This window comes from Sorex araneus, chromosome 5, assembly GCF_027595985.1.
Source record: "Sorex araneus isolate mSorAra2 chromosome 5, mSorAra2.pri, whole genome shotgun sequence".
NCBI classification, from domain to species: Eukaryota; Metazoa; Chordata; class Mammalia; order Eulipotyphla; family Soricidae; genus Sorex; species Sorex araneus.
Window position 1 is genome coordinate 34,736,710 of NC_073306.1, and position 23,222 is coordinate 34,759,931.

The window sequence follows — 23,222 nt, forward strand, 5'->3', positions numbered from 1 at the left end:
TAATTTTTCTTTTTAGGAATTGAAACATTAAGATTTGTGAGTTTTAATAAAGTACATAGCACGTGGCCGACCTGGGTTCGATTCCTCCGTCCCTCTCAGAGAGCCCGGCAAGCTACCAAGAGTATCCCGCCTTCGCAGCAGAGCCTGGCAAGCTACCCCTGGCATATTCAATATGCCAAAAACAGTAACAAGTCTCACAATGGAGATGTTACTGGTGCCTGCTCGAGCAAATCGATGAACAGCGGGACAACAGTGCTACAGTTCTAGATGTTCCTGGGCGAGGGTGTGTGTATGGAGGGTGGGGTGGGCAGGGTGTTACTGTCCCATAAAAGTTTCAGGAGTGTTTAATCTGATTCTTTAAAAAATGACATGGGTATCCTTATAGGGACTTGAATGAATCTACACAGTGTTTTGGGGAGTATTGCCATTTGATGATAGTAAGTCCTCCTAATTCCTGAGTAGGGGATGCTTCATTTTCTTCTGTGTGTCCTCTTTTATTTCTTCAAATAGTGTTTTGTAGTTTTCTTTGTAGAGGTCTTTTACCTCATTAGTTAAGCTGATTCTGAGGTGCTTGATTTTTCTGAGGCACAACTGTCAATGGAATTATCTTTATAATATCTCTCTCTTCTCTTTCATTATTCATATATAAAAGCGACAGACTTTAAAAAAAATTTATTGAATCACTGTGAGATAGTTATAAGCTTTCATGTTTGGGTTACAATCACACAATGATCAAACACCCATCCCTCCACTAGTGCACATTAACCATCACCAAAATCCCCAGTATACCCCCCACTTCCCACCCTCCCCACTGCCTCCATGGCAGACAGTATTCCCCATACTCTGTCTCTACTTTTGGGCATTATGGCTTGCAACACAGACACTGAGAGGTCGTCATGTTTGGTCCATTTTCTACTTTCGGCATGCATCTCCCATCCTGACTGATTCCTCCAGCCATCATTTTCTTAGTGATCCCTTCTCTATTCCTCGATGAACACTTTTTTGCCGGGGTGAGTCACACCTGCAAAGGTGTGACACCTGGCTTTGCAATCAGGAATTGCAAAGTGTTACTCCTGGCTTTGCAGTCAGGAATATTTCTGGTGATGCTCTGGGGACCATGTGGGATGCCAGGGATTGAACCCAGTCTGGCTGCGTGCAAGGCAAATGTCCTACTTCCTGTATTAACACTCTGGACCTTTCGTGAACTTTTGCATAATAATTTTGTAATCTGTGAATTTTCTATACAAATCTCTTGTTTCTAAGAGGTTCTTTTTAGATTGTTTTTAGGATTTCTAGATACAGTGTTTCATCTGCAAATAGTGAGAGCTTGACTTCTTTTTTTCCTATCTGTATGCCCTTGATAATCCTCTTGCTGTGACAAATATTTCCAGTACTATATTGAATAGAACTGATGAGTTGGGCAGCCTTATCTAGTGCCTGATCTTAGAGGGAAGGCTTTTAGATTTTCCCCATTTAGTGTAATGTTTGCTGTGGGCTTGTGGTATTGGCTTTGACTATATTGAGGAAAGTTCCTTTGGTTACCAGTTTTTTGAGTTTTTGTCATGAATGGGTGTTGGATCTTGTTAGATGCTTTCTAATCGTCTATTGATATGATCATATGGTTTTATTTTCTTTTATTAATATGGTATATTTTGTTGAATAACTTGCATATGTTAAACCAACCTTGCATGCCCTGAGTCGTACACTTGGTCATGATGTATAATCTTTATGATGAACTGTTGAATTCAGTTTGCTTCTATTTTATTGAGGATCTTTGCATCTGTGTTCATCAAAGATATTCATCTGTAATTTGCTTTTTTTGTTGATACCTCTGTCTGCTTTTGGTATCAGGGTGATATTTGCTTCATAGAAATTGGGAGTGTTTTTGTTTCTTCAATTTCCTGATAGTGCCTGAAAAGGACTGGTAGTTAGTTTTCTTTAAAGGATGCAGCTGGACGTCCTCAGTTTCTTGGGACCAGGGCTGGGTAGAGCCAAGCTGGGGGTGGCTAAGCAGCCCTCCCCTTCTTATCCACATCACCGGTGGGAGGAGATCCTGACCTGGGTGGCAAAATGAGTAAAAAAAATGGGACTCCTGAGACCAGTGAATTTCCTTAGTTTGGAACTTTTTTTTTTTTTTTTCAGCCAGTAAATTCAGATGGAATCTAGTGAAGTTCAGTATATGAAATAAAGATAGCACTGTTAGATTTTATTTTTATTATTTTGTTTTTGGGCCACACCCAGCAGTGCTCAGGGCTTATTCCTGGCTCTGCATTCAGGGATCATGACTATTAGGGCTTAGAGGACCATATGGGATGCCAGGGATTGATTGGTTGGGTTCACCATGTGCAAAGCAAGTGCCTTACCCGCTGGACACACTCTCCAGTCTTAAAGATAGCGCTGTTTGGATCGAAGAGCAGCTGGAGTTGGAAGGGAATGGAAATTATATGCTCAGTTCTTTGGTAGCCATTAGATATCTTTCTGGAACCCCTAGCATTCTACTAAAAAGTTTGGACACTGTAACATGTATAACCGTTTTAAAAATTTTTATGAATTTCTAGTGCTTTGAATGTTGCATTTTTAGTGTGTCTGTTTCTTATGGGTTATGTTTATCTTTCTTAAAATATTTCTTACCGCAGTAACATTTTTGATTCATGTGGGTGTATGTTCAGTTAATTTTGAATTGAATCTTTTAGCCTTCTATTTCTGTTTTCAGCATGTTTTATTGATTTTTGGGTCACACCTGGTGGGGCTTGTGGGTTGCTTCTGGGGATGCTCATGTTGGGACAGACAACATGATGCTAGGATTGGACCCAGGCCTTTGGCATGAAAAGCATGGACACATGGTCTGTTGCACTCTTTCAGTGATTAAATAGAATTACAACATGATTTATACTGTAACTTTGGAACATCTGATAACTAATTGTTCTTTGCTTTTCAGATTCTTCTTGTGGCCAGATGGGTTTGTATGGACAGACTTGTCCATCTGTAACTTCATTAAGGTTAGTACTCTTTCTCTTTGTTGGAACACAAAATATTTTAAAAGGTCAAGTAATATTAGGATTATTTCCAAGCTAAGGTTTGGAATGAAGTAATGCATTTATTTTGTCAAATAGTGATATATGATGGGTTAGGAGATGTTTTTGTTTGTAGAGATAATTATGGTAGAAGAATTTGGGATTTGACATCTTTTCTTAATTTCTACTTAGTAATTTATATTTGTATTTATATATGAAATAACAGTTTTATATGTCATTTTTCAAAAAAAATTAACATGCTTTTTACCTGTTTTGAAATACACATAGTAAATTTATGCTCCTTTGTTGCAGATTATTAAATAAGGCTAGATGCTAACTTTTTTAGAGAATTACAATAACCATAATACCTATGTTGCCCTCATTTATAAAGTAAATTGTAAAAAGTTGAAACTAATTTGTTGTACAGAATCAGTGATGTTAAATTATTTTTTGAAACTGTATAATCCTGTCTACTACTAATTTTACATGAAGTTTAGTAAATAAAACAGATAGATGTGACTTTTTTCTCTTGCTTTAGGTTTCTATATTTTATTACAGTTTCCCTAAAGGGTTTGCTGTAGTTCTGAGTATAGTTAGGGAAAAAAAACCCAACCCATGTTAATCTCAATTAAAATCTTTCAAACTAGAATGTGAAGTATTAGTGAAAGCATCTCCCAGTTATATGTGGTGTTGCAGATATATCATTTTTTTCATTCTGCATTTTGAGTATTAATGTGTTGTCAAGTGTTCTAAATGCTGTTGTAGAATTAAACATAATAGATAAAAATGCTGTGATCCAGTGGAATACTATGCAGCTGTTAGGAGAGATGAAGTCATGAAGTTTGCTTATAAATGGATAGACATGGAGAGTATCATGCTAAGTGAAATGAGTCAGAAAGAGGGGACAGACAGAAGGACTGCACTCATTTGTGGAGTATAGAATAACATCACATGAGGCTGACACCCAAGGACAGTAGATACAAGGGTCAGGGGGATTGTCCCATAGCTGGAAGACTGCTTCATGAGTGGAGGGGAAAAGGCAGATGGAATAGAGAAGGGATCACTAAGAAAATGATGGCTGGAGGAATCAGTTGAGATGGGAGATGCATGCCGAAAGTAGATAATGGACAAACATGATGACCTCTCAGTGTCTGTGTTGCAAGCCATAATGCCCCAAAGTAGAGAGAGAGTATGGGGAATATTGTCTGCTATAGAGGCAGGGGGAGGGTGAGAAAGGGGGGTATACCCGGGATATTGGTGGTGGGAAATATGCACTGGTGGAGGAATGGGTGTTTGATCATTGTGAGATTATAACCCAAACATGAAAGCTTGTAACTATCTCATGGTGATTCAATAAAAAAAAAAAAATGCTGTGATCGTGGCACTTATAGTTTGATGAGGGTTCACGTCACTTGTATCACTTGTCTTCCCGTTGATCTTTGATTTGCTCGAACGGGCGCCAGTAATGTCTCCATTTGTCCCTGTCGAGTGCTAGTGTAGCCCAATGATATCTGCTCGCTCCAGGGTCAGGAAGTGCCTCAAACCGTGCATTCAGGGTTTTGACAAAGTCTGACCATCTTGTTGGTGGGCGGCCACGCAGTCTTTTGACATCCCGTGGAATCCATTCGGTAACAAATCTAGTCCAGTGGTCGTCTCTGAATCACATTACACGTCTAGCCCATCTGATTTTTGATGTCTTGGCGAACGAGACAGCATCCCTGATTCTTGACCATTGACGAAGGTCGGAACTCCGGATTCCTCCTCTCACTTGAGTGAGACGTGATACTCTTAGCATAGCTCTTTTGATTCCTCTTTGGGATACCCGAATAGCATTCTCATCCTGTTTGCGTAGGGCCCAAATCTCTGAGACGTATGTTAGTGCAGGAAGAACTAGTGGAATCGAAAAGATGTGCCTGGAGCCGGAGGTTCTTTGTCCTCTTAACAACCTCTTTGACGGTCTTGAAGGCTTTCTGTGCTGCTCTTTTCCTCCTGTGCAGTTCTGGTGCCAAGTCGTTCCTCATGTTGAGTTCTCAACCCAGGTACGCATAGCTGCTGCATTCGGAGATGTTCGTTCCATTGAGAGGAAATGGAGCGTCAGTAACTGGTTCGTTTTTCATGAACTAGTTCATCTTGTTGAGGTTCAGCTGCAGTCCAACCTTTCCACACTCGAGGTCAAAGTCGGCACGAGGGTTAACCAATATATAAGTGTAAGTATCTGTTAGCATCATTCAAAAACTGAAAAAGAGAAGAGGAATAGAAAACGTGGACCAGTGTAGCCAAGGGAAAAGCTTCACTGAAATGAAAATTTCTTCACTGAAATTGTAAGATGACATTTGAATGAACACATGAAAGCGTGATGGAATGTAGATGGGAATTCCAATTATAGGGAGTTGCAGAAGTGCCAAGGCAATAGAATGTCTTATTTGTTGATGAACTAATGAGGTCAATGTAACTAAAAGAGTAAGTGATGGAGAAGGTTGGAGTTGTCTAGTTTTGGAGGACCAGAGGAAGAGGATGAGTACTAGAACCATGAATATAAAGTTAAAGAATCCTTAAGTTACCCTTTTCGTTTTTCTTTTCAAAGCGTAACTAATTGTGTGTGTGTGGCAGTGCAGGGGATTAAGTCAGGGTCACCTGCCTGCAAGACAAATGCCATAACCTTTGTAATACTTTCCACCTTGCCTTTTTCATTTTTATGTATTTGAAATTTTGGGCAGGCAAAATTCAGCCATTTTTTTCCTTCTTAGAAAATATAATTATTTTTTTCTTCCCTTGAGAATTTGTCTTCCATCTTTTTAATAAAACAGATGGAGGATTGGTCTGCATCTTTCTCTGCCACCCTGGTTCCTTCCCCCACCCCCTCCCAAAGAGGCATCTGAATAACTGAAAAGAACTTTAAAAAAACTTTATTTTCTTTCTAAAACTGCTGTAGAACTAATATGACTTAACACTAAGTGATTTCTACTTAGTGTGATGGAAAGGGTTACATTTCCTTTGCTTTGAATATTTATATTAGAATGTGATCTCAGAATATTTTGTAGAAAATTTTATTTCTTCACATTAATCAAATTTTTCTTTAGTTCTACTTTTGAGGAACCTTAGTGGTACTAAGGAAATTTGGGGGTTCAATGATTGCAGTGATTTATTGCAAGTAGTATTCAGGGGACCAGGGGAGCCTTGTGATGGATTACCCAGACTACCTGGTGCTACATGGGAGACTACCTGGGTACCAGGGATTGAACAGGGATTGTTCACGTGCCAGGCATGTGTCCTAACCCCTATATGATTCTCTGGCCCCCTATTAGACTTTCTCAAACATTTATTTATTTTTGGTGCTTTTTTAAAAAAAATTGAATCACTGTGAAATACACAGTTACAAAGTTATTGTGATTGAGTTTTAGTCATACAATGTTCCAACACCTATCCCTTCACCGGTGTACATTTCCTGCCACCAGTGTTCCCAGTTTCCCTTCCCCCTACCCAGCCTGCTTCTGTGGCAGATATTTCCTCTCTCTCTCTCTCTCTCTCTCTCTCTCTCTCTCTCTCCTCTCCACCTCCCAACCCCCTTTTAGACACTGTGGTTTGTATGGGTTGCCATACTGTTCCTGAAAGGTTATCGTGCATATCATTTTACCTCCTTTTAGCACTCAGTTCTTGTGCAGAGTGATCATTTCCAGCTATCATTGTCAGTGTCCTGTCTGTCCTACTGCAGGCCCCCCACTCCCACCCCAACCTTCACCTGCTCTGCCTGGTGGCACGCTTCTATTATGAATAAGTTTTCCTGGCCCTCATTTCTTTGGTTTTTGGGTGTTATTCTTGTTTTTATATATTACTCAAATGAATGCAATCATTTTATTTCTTTCTCTGGCTTATTTCACTCAGCATGATACTCTGCTTGTCCATTCATGTATGAGAGCTAACTCCATAACTTCATTTTTTCCCATTGGCTGCATAGTATTCCATTGTGTAGATGTACCATAGTTTCTTTATCCAATCATCTGCTCGAGTATTTGGATTCTTACCTGTAGGGGACTGGCCTTGGTAGCCCCTGCTTGTTTTCCCTGAGAAGGGAATGAACAGGGCAAAAACATGGCATGTGGGAGTGCCATGCTCTGGTGGTTGAACCTGTTAAGGGGAACTGAAGGGAAAGCTGCACCTGATCGCCTTGGTTGGGCCAGAAGCCACATTCTCATTCCAGTCCTGTTTTGCTGAGAAAGTTCAAGGAATTGCCCACATACGCATCTGCAAAACAGAGTAACAGATAGCCTGGCTTGCCCAACTTGTAACCCTTGACTTTCCTATGAATTGTCTACTGCATACTACAAAATTCAATGAGCTTTGCAATAAAGTTGCAATAAATTCGTGGCAGTTACCAGATTCTGGCTATTGTGAATAGTGCTGCAGTAAACACAGGAGTGTAGATGACTTTTCTGCATTGTTTTTGGCCCCCTGAGGTATACTCCCAGGAGCAATATTGCTGGGTTATGTGAAGGAAGTTCAGTTCCCAGTTTTTAGAGGACTGTCCATATTGTTTTTTATGAAGTTTGGACCAATTGGCAGTCCCGACCAGTAATGAATGAGAAACTCTTTCTCTCTGCATCTGTGCCAGTACTGATTGTTTATATTCTTTTTGATGTATGCCAGTCTCTGGCATGAGATGGTATCTCCTTGTTTTGATTTGCATCTCCCTGTTAATTAGTGATGGCACTTTTTCATGTGCCTTTTGGCCATTTGTATATTTTTGTATTCTCCCCATTGTTTTGATGGGTTGGATCTTTCACTCTTGTACAATTTTATGAGTGCCTTGTATTTTTGGATATTAAAATATATCAGATAAGTGTTGGATGTTTTTTCCCATTTTGTGGACTGTCTTTATATTCTGGTTATTGTTTTCTTTGAAGTGTAGAAGCTTCTTAGTTTTACATAGTCTTGTTTATTTTTGCTTCCACTTGGTCAGTGGTGTTTCATCCTTGAAGATGCCTTTAAGTTTCAGTGTCATGGATAGTTCTCCCTACATTTTCCTCTGTGTACCTTGTGGATTCAGGACTGATAGCAAGTTTCTTATTAATCCATTTTTTTTGTTTTTTTTTTGTTTTTGGGTCACACCCAGCGATGCACAGGGGTTACTCCTGGCTCTTCACTCAGGAATTACCCCTGGCGGTGCTCAGGGGACCATATGGGATGCTGGGATTAGAACCGGGGTCGGCCGCATGCAAGGCAAACGCCTTACCCGCTGTGCTATCGCTCCAGCCCCTTATTAATCCATTTTGATTTGACTTTTGTGTATGGTGTTAGAAAGAGGCCTGAATTTATTTATTTAATTTTTGCATGTAGCTGGCCAGTTTTTTCCAGCACTGCTGATTGAAGAGGCTTGCCTTGCTCCACTTCATATATTTTGCTCCTTTTTTGAAGATTAACTGATCATATACCTGACGGTTTGTCGTGGGATATTCAAGTCTCTTATATTGATCCGAGGGTCTTTCTTTATCCCAGTACCATGCTGTTTTAATTAGTACAACTTTGTATTATAGTTTGAAGTTGAGGAAAGTGATGCCTCCCATCTTCTTTTTCCCAAGGACTGTTCTAGGTGTTCCTGAGTGAGGGTGTGTGTGTGTGAGGCGGGTGGGGGCTGGTGGGGAGTGTTTGTTGCTCCATAAAAGTTTCAGAGTGTTTGATCTATTTCTTTATAAAATGACATGGGTATCCATATAGGGAGTTGAATGAATCTGCACAATTTTGATGATAATTGCCATTTTGATGATAATAAATCCTCCTAATTCATGAGCAGGGGATGCTTCATTTTCTCCTGTGTGTCCTCTTTTATTTCTTCAAGTAGTGTTTTATAGTTTTCTTTGTAGAGGTCTTTCACCTTTCTAGTTTCTGAGGCACAATTGTGAATGGGATTGTTTTCATAATACCTCTTTCATCTCTTTCATTATTTGTACCTAGGAAAGCCATAGACTTTTGCGTATTTTGTAGCCCGCCACTTTTAAATGCAAATCTATTGTTTCTAGGAGCTTTTTTGTAGAGTCTTTAGAATTTTCTAAGTGTAGTATGTCATCGGCAAAGAATGAAAGTTTGACTTCTTACCTATCTGGTTGCCCTTGCCTAAGTGCTAGGGCAAGTACTTCCAATACTATATTGAGTAGTATTGCTACTATATACTATAGCATAGTGCTACTCAATACTGTATTGAGTAGTATAAATTGAGCAGCCCTACCACTGTACTGTCACTTTGGTCCCAGCAAGGATTGCTTTCTGTAGATGATATTGGATCCTTGTCTAATAAAAAATTTTTTGTTTCGCTCTTTGCCAGGGACCATACTTGATAGTTCTTAAGGCTTACTCCTGACTCTGTGTTCAGGGATCACTCCTAGCTGTGTTCAGGGTGATGCCTTGAATCTCACCTGGGCTGGTACTATGCAAGGCAAGTGCCTTAAATCCCTGTGCTGTCTGTACGCCTGGTTATTTAGAGTGTTAAGATTATTTTTATTTTAAATATATATATATTTTTATTTAAAACGTTGTTATTTTTTTTTACCTCACCTGGTTGTGGTCAGGTGCTCCTGACCCTATGCTCAGGGATTATTCCTCGAAGACATGGAGGACTACATAGGTTGCTTGGGATCAAACCTGGGTCAGCTGTTACTTCTCTCTACAGCCCCTTAAGAGTATTTTTATATTTTTAATTAATTTTTTTTCTTGTGGAAGTTTTAGGAGATATAGAAGTGAAATGAATAAAACATGTATTTCATTTTGTTAAAAGCCCAGCCAAACTGTATATGCAGATAAAAAACTGAAATGCTCCATTATTTGTTTCCTGAATTGCTTTGAGGAGAAAGGACAAACTTAGGCTGGCACAACTCAGGGAGGTGGTTGGTGATGAATTTTCTGAAATGGTGGCTAAGTTTATGTACATTTCTAGGAAGAAAAGAAACATCAAAGAGAACTTTTGATTTTATATTCTACTTGCAGGCCCCAGAAAATTCCTGTGTTTCAAAATGATGCAGAAGTGTATTTAACTTATTTTCAAGTTGAATCACAGTGAGATACACAGTTACAAAGTTGTTCATGATTGGGTTTCATGTGACCATGAAACATATGATCCTCTGGGATATGGGCTCTGAGCTGGGACTGGTCTCCTGAATACTACTGGGTTTGGCTCCCGTCCCTAACTTACAGCTTTTTTTATGATTAAAAAGTAATAGTCATTATAGAAAATTTGAAAAGTCAGATAACCATTGTTAATATCTTCATATCATGTAATTGTATATCAATATAAATTAGATGTTATATAAGAAAAAGGCTCTCCAAATTATTTTTAAGACTTAAGCTTAAGGAGCTGGAGATAATACAGCAGGTAAACAGCTGGCTTCTATAACCAACCAAACAAAAAAAGAATAAATGATTGTAAACGGTTTTGTAGCAATTGCTCAGAATATGCTTTAATTTTAAACTTTTTTGGGGGGCGGGTGGCAGGTAAGTTTGGGCCACTCCTGGTAGTACTTAGGGCTTATTCCTGGCTCTGCACTCAGGGATCATTCCTGGTGGGTTTAGGAGACCGTATGGGGTGCCAGGGATCGAACATGGGTCATCTGGTACAAGATGAGCCCCTACCTATTGTATTATCTCCAGCCCCATTAACCTAGTTGTTTATATTGAACTTTATTATTACTGTTTAGTATACTTAAGGTACTACAGTAATATATTCTGTATAATCAGACTTTTCTCATCGGTCAAGACTGTTGTACAAGGCAGGTTTACGAGGCAGATGCCATACCAATTATTTGAATAGTGGAATAGTTAACTAGATTTAAAGTACGGCACTCTAGGATACAGCTACAAGCCTTCAATGCTTAGGGACCAGATAGAATAAAGGAAAAACTTAAGAGAATTCTTAATGTTTCTGGTAGAATTAAAGTTAATACATATGAGGAGAAATTACTACCTGACTGATGCAACTAGTATCTTGAGTTCAGACCAGACATATGAGGAACAGATACTGGCTAGTCTTGGTTTCTTTGCATGAATTATGGTGACCTGGGTCTACAAGTGTTGAAAACTGGTAACTGGGGGAGGACCTACTGCTGGAGAAATAAAGAAGCCTTTGCACGGTTAATGTTCTTTACTGGAACCAAGGGATACATTTCTTTAAGGCTCACTAGTGGCTGTCATATGGGTTAGCACATAGACACATTCTTGCAGAAAATGCTCTTGGTCAGCATAATCTAGATCCTAGCATCTTACTTCTTTAGGGTGAGACCCTTTGAGACACTGTTCTTACTGTTACTGACTTCTGTGGCCAGACACCAGTTTTCTCTTCTTTCACTGCAGTTCATGTTGCTACTTCAGAGACTGTTCGTTTGTTTTCAACCATGATAAGCTTTTCAATTATAGGACTCTTAAATTGTAAGCCATAGGCAGAGAATACCTTCCCTTAGCAAATGTGTATGCTCTTTTCACTTTGGTGCAATGGAACATGATCACATTTTGGGTATATTTTTCTTTGCTAGACCCTCAGTTGGGATATGATTTGCTTCCTAGCTCCCATAAATATCAGCTTGATTAATTCATTTCTCACTTTAGTGAAAGTGTCATCAGTTTTTCAACTGTGAATATCAGTCTTTAATGTTATCTTTATTACTTTCCTTCCTGTGTGAGAGGCCTTCCAAGGCCCTCTAAGCCTGTGGGGCTTCTCCTGGTGCTGCTAGGTCAACCAGGCTGGACATTTTAATGCCAGGGCCAAGGATATTAGAGCTACTAAATTCAGAATTTCCTGTGCTTGGACCTGGAGCAAGGGCCCAGAGTCAGTGCACCTGTACACCCCCTTGATAGAAAATGCTAAGCCAGGAGCATACATGTATGAGAAGCAGACATGTTGTTTTCACTCTTTTGCTAAGAGAAATCAGAAAGCGCATGCAGAACCATGCCAAGCATGCTTTGGACGTGCCAAAGGCAGTGCTGGAAACTATGGCAGGTGGACTTAGCTCTGGCTACACAGTGTCTTGAAAAAGGCAGCCTGGGACACACAGTCACCGTAGCTTTACCAAATAGAAATCTGCATACATCTATGTCTGATGTGTCTTTTCTCTGCTTCCACATCCTTAATGTGTGACTTTTTTTCTTGAAGGTCGTCTGTGATCCAAAGTGACTGCTAGAGCAATAGGCCACATTCAAACATCAGGAAGGGCAAAAGGTGCAATGCCACCAGAAGATTGGGATTATGTTAAGGAAGGAGGTTAAAAACAAGTATTTAGTGATTGATTTTTGCCATATTATCTGCTTTGGGTGCTGAGATAGATGCTGTAACAGGAGTTACTTATGATATAAGTAAATAATTAAAAAATATATTTTCCCTTTCCCTTACTGTAATTAGGACACTTAACAAGAATTTTTTTTGAGTTCTCAGTTGCTCAATTTTTTTTTTTTTACATCACTTAAGATGAAGTGTCAACAGCCAGGAATGGAATGGGAGGATTCAGGATTACCTAGATCACAAGAACATTACTGCCATTATTTTTAATTCTTTTATTTTCCTTAATGTGTATTTTACTTCCATTTACGGAACCAACAGTATCTTGAGCCATCTTTCCTCTGTTGATACTGTTAAACTTTCTGAGTAAGTCTGACCACACCTTGGGAGTTAGGGAACTTGAAGAGGGAAGTCAAGCTAGAAAGAATACCCTTGATGGTATCAGTGGCACATTTTCTTTTTATTTAATGTGTCGTTTTCTTAACATGTACATTTTTTACAATGGAAATTTATAGATTGATGTAGTTCCATTTATATTTAGTGTAATTTAGTTTTAGGATTTCAGTTGTTCTCTTATTCTTGTGTACATTTTAATTCTAGTTCCATACAGTTTTAATCTCACTTTGTAATACGTATTTTTTTCTTTTTGTAGGGGAGGGGCCTAGGTCACGCTCAACAGTGTTCTGGAGACTGTATGCCTTGTAGGCGACATGTGTGCAAAGTCACGCACTTTACATCTGTACTATTTCTCAGACCCCTGTAGTATAGTTTTGAGCCAGGTAGCACAATGCCTCCTTTTTTCCTTTGGGATTGTCACAGCTCTTCAAAGACTTTCATAATTTGTATAAGCCTTGGTTGGGTGATTGACGAGGTTAGGGATGGGTTTGGGCCACCCTGACTGGGCGCAGGGGCTATTTCTGGCTCTGGAGTGAACCCCGGTGGTGCTCAGGGAACCAAGTATGTTGCCAGGGATTTGGCCTAGGGTCACTGTCAAGGCAAGTGCCTTCCTATACTATCTCTTTGGCCTAATATTTAGGTTTTATTATTACTGGTCTCTTTCCTTAGAAATGCTCTTAGAATTTGATTTGGACTATGTTAAATCTCTTATTTCTTATGGTAGAACAGACATTTTGACTTAACTCTCCCCTTCCATGTATATGCAGTATCTTTCTATCTCTTAATGTCTTTTCCTCTGTCTTTCATACTGACTTTATACAGGTGTTTTATCTGATCTGTTTAAGTATATCTGGACACCGCTATGAATTGGTTTCTTAATTTCTTATTGTTTGCATTTGGGAGTGAAACAAAATTTTGTTTATTATTGCTGATTTTTGTACCACTTAGCTACACTCATTGTTCATAATAGGTTTTTAATGGAGGTTTTTGTTTTTGTTTTTGTCTTTTTCTTTCTGGGTCACACCTGGCAGTGCACAAGGGTTACTCCTGGCTCATGCACTCAGGAATTACTCCTGGTAGTGCTCAGGGGACCATATGGGATGCTGGATGCTGGGAATTGAACTCGGGTCAGCTGCGTGCAAGGCAAATGCCCTACCCGCTGTTCTATCAATCCAGCCCCTTTAATGGAATTTTTATTTTTAAAATATATTTGAATCATATTTAAATATGATTATATCTGCAAATAATATTTTCACTTTTTGGATTGTTGGACACCATTAAATTGTCATTGGTTGAATGGGTTTCTGGGCTCAGTGCACATCCACCCAGCATCCGGGGAGCGTGCTGTTCCTTCACCTTTCCTGCTAACTTGGTCTTTTTGCTTGCCCACACCAGGTGCCATGTGCAAAAGAACCACACTCCAAAACCCAAGAGTGTGCACGGGCAGAAGATCATAGTCTCCCACTTTCCTCTTCAACTGTTATGGCCTTTCACTTTTCTGATCTTGATCCCTTTTATTTCTTTCTTAATTGCTCTGGCTGTGATCACTCATGTAGCACTGTAGCACTGTCCTCCCGTTGTTCATCGATTTACTTGAGTGGGAACCAGTAGTGTCTCCATTGTGAGACTTGTTGTTACTGTTTTTGGCATATCAAATACGCCACGGCTACCTTGCCAGGCTCTGCCGTACGGGCGGGATACTCTCAGTAGCTTGCTAGGCTCTCCGAGAGGGTCAGAGGAATCGAACCCGGGTTGGCTGCATGCAAGGCAAATGCCCTACCCGCTGTGCTATCGCTAATTAAATAGAAATCACGATAGTGGTCAGTCTTGTCTTGTTTCTAATTTTAAAGAAAACACGTTGGTTTTCACCAGAATAAAACATTAGCGATGTTATGTTTGTAGTGTTTGGCTTTTATTATGCTTGGATATATTTCTTATATTCCTATTTTTTTTGTTTTTATCATATATGATTGCAGGTTTTGTCAAATGCTTGCCGAGCATCTGTTGATAGGATCATAAGGGTTTTTTATCTTTCCTTCTTAATAGTATATTATGCTGTTTGAATTGTATGTTAAATTATAGGCAGAATAGACTGTTTGCTCATTATATGTAGAGTATTTTTAGTGTATTATTGAAGTTGATCATTTGGTTGAGATTGATTTCCTAGTACTTTTGTGTGTGTGTGTGAGGATTGGGTTGGTCACACCTCTTGGTGCTCAGTGGACCTATTCCTGGCTCTGTGCTCAGGAGTTATCCTTGGCAGTACTTAGGAAACCATGTGTAATGCTGGGAATTTGAGCCATGCTCCCATAGTGGCTTAATGCAAGTGCCTAACTTCCTGTACCACATCTTTTATCTCTTATTTTTGAGTATTTGGGTGAGTTTATTTGGGGGGGGGGGAACACATCCGTTACTGCTTAGGGCTTATTTCTGGTGGCCTTGGGGGACCAAATGGTGCCAGGTATCTAACCCAGGTCAGCTGTGTGCATGGCAAATGTCTCACTGCTCCAGCCCCATGGGTCAGAATTTTTATGTGTTCATGGAGTTATTTGGTATATAAATGTAGTTTCTGGTTTATTTTTTGTGTGTGTGATCTTAACCTAATTTTGTAACAGATTAAGTGTTGCCCTCATAAAATGTATTCAGAAATGTTCATATTTTTTCCTAATTTTTTTAAATGGTAAAATTCAGTCAGGAGCAAAGGTTTGATTTAGGACTTTTGTTTTGGGTTTTTTTTTTTTTTTTCAGTTAACAGTTTCAGTTTCCATACTTGTTATTAGCTGATTTAGGTTTTTAGTTTCATACTTCAGTTTAGACAGATTTTATTTACCTAAAAACGCATTCGTTTCTTTGAATTTGTTGGCATATAGTTTTTCACAGTGGTCTCTTAAATTTTTGGTATTTAAAAAAGTTATTTTTGGGGGGATGTCTTCCAAGTATTGCTCAGGAGCACCTGGTAATACTTGGCAGTCTGGGCCTACTCTGCTGTCAGTGTTGTGGCATTTGGAGGTGTCCATGGCCATGTGGTCCAGGAGCTCCAGGATCTGTGGAACTGGGATGATTCTCAGCTCATGCCTCCCACCCCCATCCCCAAGGAAACCCCAGTTTTTGGCCCGAAGAGAGGTGTATTAATGAGTTTCATCGGCTTAGTGTCTCTTCTGAGATTAGTCATGAGGCTGTGAAGCTGGGCCGTTTACATGGCAGAGTTTGTGGGATGTGGGTGTGGTTGCCAGAACTTCAACAGGGTGGGGACTCGACCTGCCCCCCTCTCGAGGGTTTTCACTCCAAGACCAGTATACCTGTGAGTTTCACTGACTTGGCATCTCTTCCGAGATTAGTTCTGAAGCTGTGAAGCTGGGGGATGTGTCTGATGCTTAAGATCTTTAGGCGTAAGTGCTCTGCTGCTTTCTCTCACAAGTGAGTAACATCTTTTTGTCTTTGTACCCATCTTCACCTTTTTCTTTGCTATTCCAGTTGAACTGTCTCTGTCCTGTGCTGATTGCTGCTGTCTTGTCACTAGGTGTTGAGTCATCTTTTTTCCGCCAGTGCATGAAGGACTTTGATCATGTAATTATCTTTCTGAACACCCTATTGAGTCCTCTCTTTAACCTCTTCCTTCCTTCCTTCCTTTTTTAAATGTTATAGTTTCATTTGTTTGTGGAACACCCATGCCTTTATTGAATAGTCACTATTTCAATAATTTATTATTCACCATTTATTGATCCTTCTCTGACTATATTCTGACTCATTGTGGATATATATATAAACACAAAGTTTCTTTTGCTCATGACCTTATGGAAGAAAGGTAGATAAATATAGTTATTTTTTCTTTTGTGGCTCCAAAATGTTGCTCAGGAAGCCATCGGGCCACTCCTGGCAATACTTGGCAAAGGAGACTGGCATTTCAGTTCTAGGGTCTAAGGATGTGGTGGTATTTAGTCCCTGTGGTGCTAGGGAGCACCAGAACTACCCTAGTGGTGCTGGGGACTCTAGGGTACACCTGGCAATTCTCAGGCGCCTCTAAGGATATACCTGGAAGCCATATAGTGCTGGGTTTTGAACTTGGGTGTCTGTAAGCCATGTACTTACTTTTCTTAACTCCCTAATTTTCTCTGAGTCTGATAGAGGTAACTAGTTCAGTGACATGGTAGCTGGGAAGAGTGGTTTGATGAGGCTTTTTGGAAGGAGAGACACTTGGTTTGAGTCTTGAAAACAACAGAAGCCAGGTAGACAATAAGGGAAAGGCTTTCTAGAAAGGAATAGCAACCTACCCACTATATTATCTCTCTAGCCCTTAGAAAGGCACATTTTTACTCCTTATCCAAAAACGTATTTTTCAGATGAAGTGTCCCTGATATAGTGTTAGGTAGCATCTGTAATGTTAATGTATGGTCTCTGTTTTTAGTGTGGAGTTGGGGGAATGGAGGAAGACAGGGATGGAAGAAATCTTTGGCATGTGATGCAGTTACACATAGATGCAGCATGATTATGCCAAGATGAGGTTATAATTGCTACAGGAATTACCAATTAATAGAAGCTAAAGTAGTTGGAAATGAGGTTAGATATAGTATAATTGGGGAAAGGGAACCATTGAAAGTTTTGGATCACAATGACATAAGTGAGTCTGACAGATTTCTTTTGGCGTGTATATTTGGACACAAGTTGCTCAGCAGGCAAGAGTAGTGAGAAATCTGTCTGGGAGGTCAACACGGAAGGTTTTGGAATGAGGTGAGGTAATGAGGGCCTGACATTTCTTAACCAGATTTCCATAACCAGATTCCTCAGAGACTCCCATGCTGTTTGTATTACCACCATCTGTTCTCTTATACAAGTTGACTTCTGTCATCACCATTCCACAAAGAGATTTCTTTCCAAGGCTAATGATAATATGGCCAAATCTGATGGTCATTTTTTTGTGTGTGTTCTCAGTGCTTAGTTGCAGATCACTGGAATGACACCAGCTGAATAAGCACTAGCAGTGAAGGTTCATTTTACCTCACTCCCAGCAATATATAAATTTTAATAAATTACAGAATCCCCTGTTTTTTCAAGTTTAAGTTGAAGACAGTTTATAAATATACATCAGATCTGCTCTCGTAAAAGTGATGAATAGTACAACAATGGAATTCATGATGTCTTTGAGTAGGGACATTTTCTTTTCAGCCTCTTTAGATCTGAAACTTCCCCCTCCCCCCCTTTTTTTTTTTGGTGTGTGTGTGTGTATGTATGTGGCGGGGGTAAGGGTTATGTGTAAAGGGGAGTTGGGCCACACCCAGCCATGCTCGGGCTTATTCCTCGCTCAGTGCTCAGGGATCACTCCTGGTGTGACTTGGGTGACCATATGCAGTGCCAGGGATTGAACCTGTGTTGTGGCATACATGGCAAGTTTTTTACCTGCTGTACTATATCTCCAGCCCCTAGATCTTAAGTTTCTGTAAGTTTTAACTGAAATTGTTCCTTTTCTACCTCTCAGGCCTGCGTTCAGTACATACTGTCCTTTCCTTTTTGTAAACTTAAATACTCAGAACACATTCTTGAATGTTCTAACTCAGCTCTTCCTTGTGTTTGATTCCCCCCCCCCCTTTTATTTGGTGGGTATGGTGAGGGTTTGGACCATACCTGGTGGGACTCTTCATGGTTCTGTGTTCAAGAATGACTTTGGCTGTACTTGGAGGACTATATGTAGTGTCAGGAATTTGAACCAGGGCTGTGGCTATTGCATTTATCTTGCAAGGTGAGGAATCTCTTCAGCTCTGTGTTTGATTTTCATAATTTGGCTCTTAGAAGACAGGAATTTTATCATGTGTGTGTGCATGTGTGTGTGTATTTTGTGTGTTTATATGTATACATACATTGTGTGTGTAAAATCTTACTCTGGTAGAGCTGTTTATGTGTGATTATAAAGTCTTACTGTTAAAATAAGTACCTTGCAGTATGTTTATATATTATTGAAACTCATTAAGTCTAAATTAGTAGCACTGATGGTAGTAAAAAAGTTACAGAGAGTTTTCAGGAACAGTTATACTCCATTTTGGAACATGTTTTCATATTAGCTTTGAAGATGGTATGTGACTGGTTATTCATAAAAGAAAACTACTCACACTGAATTGATAGTGGCAGTCTAGTATAATAAGCAGTGCTTATAGGACAAAATGTGGATAACAGAAGCAACTACTACTGTCATTACCACTGATAATTATTGAATATTACCACCAATAGTTAACTTTTATTGGATATTTATTACCACCAACAGCTAACATTTATTGAATATTACCACCAACAGCTTTTATTGAATATTTATTACTACCAATAGCTAACATTTATTGAATATTTACTATTTGTTAAGTATATACTTGACATCAGTGAGGTTTAGGTTCTGAGGCTTAGATTCTAATCCTAGTTTTTAAAATTTTTGGTGGGCCATATCCAGTGGTGCTCAGGACTTAATCCTGGCTCTGTGCTTAGGGATTACCCCCAGAGGGCTTGGGGACCATCTGGGTGCCAGGGATCGAACCTGGGTTGATTGCCTGCAAGACAAGCACCCTTCCTGCTGTACTGTCACTCCAGCCCTGGGTCTGTTATTATCTTTATTAAGTTTATTATTTTTTTTTTGGTGGGGGGGTCACAAAACCCAACTGTACTCAGGGTCCACTCCTGATTCTGTGCACAGGGATCACTCATGGTTGACTTGGGGGTCTATCTGTGCTACCCTATGGCTGTTTCAGAGATCAGTGCTCAGGGATCATTCCTGACTGAATGCTGAGGGATCACGGAGCTCTGGTCAGTCATGTATAAGGAGAGCACTCTACCTGCTGGACAACTTTTCTGACCCATTATCTTGATTTTATACCTGAGGTATGTATGGTTAAAAAAAACTAGTGGATTTAGCCTCTGGAAATGAGGCTTCGGACTTTAGTTTTGCTGTCCTACTGATGGGAATTTGGGCAAGTCTTTAATGAACTTTAGGGTTTTTTTTTTTTTTTTTAATCATTGGATTGATGGCATTAGTCTTATCTCTAGAATGTGTTTCCTACTCTTTCAACATCCAGTGATAGTTAAATTATCTTGTCTCCTTACTCCCCAAATTCTTAGAATTTATTTTATGCTAGGAACAGACATATCTGACTGAGATTATAAAGAATAGATGGTAGATATTTTTACCATTCTACAATGCTTCTGAAGGTGTTGTATAGAGGAATGTAAAGTTTGGGTTTCAGAGGAATGTATGAAACAGAGGAAACTTGAGAAAATGAGAGTAAAACCATGGGTCAAGTTCTCATAAATGAGTTAATTTATAATTGTTATTGATTAACCTGATTTTCTTTATAGTACTTTTGTGGTTCACCAGGATACTCCTACAGTTAGTGTTCTTTCTCTTTTAATTGAAGTTTCTTCTATGTATGTTACTCCATTTGAATCTTAAAGTTTTTTTTTTTTTTTTTTTTTGCTTTTTGAGTCACACCCAGCGATGCTCAGGGGTTACTCCTGGCTTTGCACTCAGGAATTACTCCTGGTAGTGCTTGGGGACTATATGGGATGCTGGGGATCAAACCCGGGTCGGCCACGTGCAAGGCAAACGCCCTACCCGCTGTGCTATTGCTCCGGCCGCAAAGTAATATTTTAACTGTAGATACTGTTACTGTTTCTGTTATTTTTTAAAAGTAAAATAGTTTTGTTTAAAGAAATATATTAGACAAATATGAGGTGAGAGAATGGGCTTTCCAAATGGGTAAAGTTGATAATTCACATCTCAGGTTGGGATGTAGATGAATGTCCAAGGTAGAGAATGCTTCTCTACTACTATTTTTGTTTCTGTTATTTAGTAACAGATGAGAAACTGGGGTTAGATATATATTGATAACACACTTTCTAGTCCTACACCTGGTAACTAGTAGGATCAGTACTAGACCTCTGGTTTGCCTGACTCCAGAGTTTCTGCCTTTATCTATTCTCTGTTGTCTCCCAGAAGCTCATGCTAAACACATACTGTAGATTTCTTTTTGGAGAGTGGGGGATGTGGGTACACCTGTAGGGGCTCAGTGGCTACTCTTTGCCTTACTCCTGGTGGAACTTTGAGGATCAAGCATTGCCAGAATTGAACCTTTGTTTCTCTCTTTCTATCTTCAGTTTTTTTTTTTTTTTTGCTTTTTGGGTCACACCCAGCGGTGCTCAGGGGTTACTCCTGGCTTTACACTCAGTAATTACTCCTGGCAGTGCTTGGAGGATCATATGGGATGCCGGGGATCGAACCTGGATCGGCTGTGTGCAAGGCAAATGCCCTACCCGCTGTGCTGTCACTCCGGCCCCACTATCTTCAGTTCTTAAGAGAAACTCTCCTTCTCTAGAATATTAATCTGGCAGATCTTTTTTTTCTTTCTTTGGGTGATGATAGACTGAAATCTTTTCTGATAAATGTATTACAGAATTCAGATCACTAGATGTTTTGTAAGTCTGTCTATGTGTGTGCGTGCCCCCTGCCCCCCTTTTGTAGCATGTGTTTCTCTCTTTTTTTAATTTCAATTTTTTATTCAAATCACCATGATTAGGTTTCAGTCATACTGTGTTCCAACACCCATCCCTCCACAGTGTAATTTCCCAGCACCAATGTCCCCTGTTCTCCCCCGCACCCCCCCCCCCCAGCCTGCCTCTATGACAGGCACCTCTCTCTCTCTCTTTTCTCTCTCATTTTAGGCATTATGGTTTGCAGTAAAGCTGGTGAAAGCTTATCATGTATATCCCTTTACCTGCTTTTAACACTCCATTCTTGTCCATAGTGATCATTTCCAACTATTGTCATAATGGACCCTCCTCTATCTTAACTACCCTCCATCCCCCTCCCCCCCACATACTTGTAATTTCCAACCATTGACCAGGCCTCCTGGCCCCTGTTTTCCCTGGCCTTGGATATTAGTTTCATACTTTTTTTTTAATATCCCACAAATGAATGCAGTCATTTTATATTGGTCCCTCTCCCTCCTTCTGACTCGTTTCACTCAGCACGATGCTCTCTATATCCATAGATTTATAGGCAAATTTCATGACTTAATTTTTCCTAACAGCTATGTAGTATTTCATTGCATAGATGTACCATAGTTTCTTGATCCAGTTCTCTGTTGTTAGTCATTCAGGTTGTTTCCAGATTCTGGCTATTATGGATTCAGATCTGATGTTGAGGTCTTCAATCCATTTTGATCTGACTTTTGTGTATGGCATTAGATAGAGGTCAAAGTTCATTTTGTACAGTTTTACCAGCACCATTGTTAGAGGCTTTTCTTCTTCCACTTTGTATTTCTTGCTCCCTTATCAAAGATTAAGGATATATTTGAGGGCCTGTGCCAGAATATTGAACTCTATCCCATTGGTGTGCGGGTCTTTTAATGCTGCTTTTCTTAATGTTCATTTGTGGGATTTATGCTACAATAGTTTATATTCCTAGATCTTTATTTTTCTTGTGCTTGGTCCTCAAATTAGTATTATTTAAATAAAAAACTGCCTGCTACTACCTTTTCTCTGGTTTATGTGTCCTTGAGATTGTATTCCTCAACTCCCCAAGATGGTTGAGTCTACCGTCCTTATACTTTCCTACTTCCCTTCTGATCAACTAGATTCTTTTCTCTGTCTTTGTCTCTTCCATTTTTGGTATTCTTTTGTTTGTGTAATGCCCTTAAAATTTTCGTAAAATGCCATATGTACAGTTTCAAGTTTTTAAGGCTATTTGTGACACTGGTGAAGAGCTGGACTGCAGATTTAATCTTTTATGCTGTGATCTTGTTCTTTTAGAGTAATGGACTTTTCCAGCAAGATATCAGAATTATTGTGTCTTTGTGTTTTGTATCTTAAACATTCAAAATCCAAATTGGTTGTTATGGAAAGGAAAGAAATTAAAAAGAGTGAAAATATTGATTCCTTGAATATTTTGCTTGATCATTAAATTACTCAAATATTTTTCTCCAAATTTAACCCAGGCTTTATCTCACTTTGAAACTTCGAGATTTGTGAATATTGGCTATTTTGAGAAGTGGGGGTTCTTTTTCTTGATACTTACTAAGGAGTCTGTTTACCTTCAGGATGACATCTGAACTGGAGAGCAGCTTAACATCTATGGACTGGTTACCACAGCTCACCATGAGAGCAGCCATCCAAAAATCTGATGCTTCACAAAATGCACATGGAACAGGAATTTCTAAGAAGAATGCACTTCTTGACCCAAATACAACCCTGGACCAGGAAGAAGTCCAGCAGCACAAAGACGGGAAACCTCCATACAGTTATGCCAGCCTCATTACATTCGCAATTAATAGCTCGCCGAAAAAGAAGATGACTCTAAGTGAGATCTACCAGTGGATTTGTGATAACTTTCCATATTATAGAGAGGCGGGCAGTGGTTGGAAGGTAAGTATTTCGTTCAGTTTATTACTTTTATGCAGTTGTCATTAACAATATTGACTTTCATTGAAAATAAAGCCTTATGTAGAGGTTTATTCAACTAAAGATGTAATTCTAGTTATTAATCATTTTTTTAGAGCATCAGAAAGGAAATTAAACATTTAAATTTAAGT

The 23,222-nt window shown here is 39.4% G+C and overlaps 1 protein-coding gene across 3 annotated transcripts in view; it reads left to right on the plus strand.

The window, feature by feature from the left end:
• The window catches only part of FOXJ3 (forkhead box J3), a 121,426-nt gene that overhangs the window by 27,154 nt on the left and 71,050 nt on the right, over positions 1-23,222 (plus strand). For all 3 annotated transcript variants that reach the window (XM_055139302.1, XM_055139304.1, XM_055139303.1), the window contains exons 2-3: positions 2,939-2,999; positions 22,731-23,055. In XM_055139302.1, the coding sequence (XP_054995277.1) occupies positions 2,956-2,999; positions 22,731-23,055 (369 nt within the window). In that variant the 5' untranslated portion in view covers positions 2,939-2,955. The remainder of the gene's footprint in view (positions 1-2,938; positions 3,000-22,730; positions 23,056-23,222) is intronic.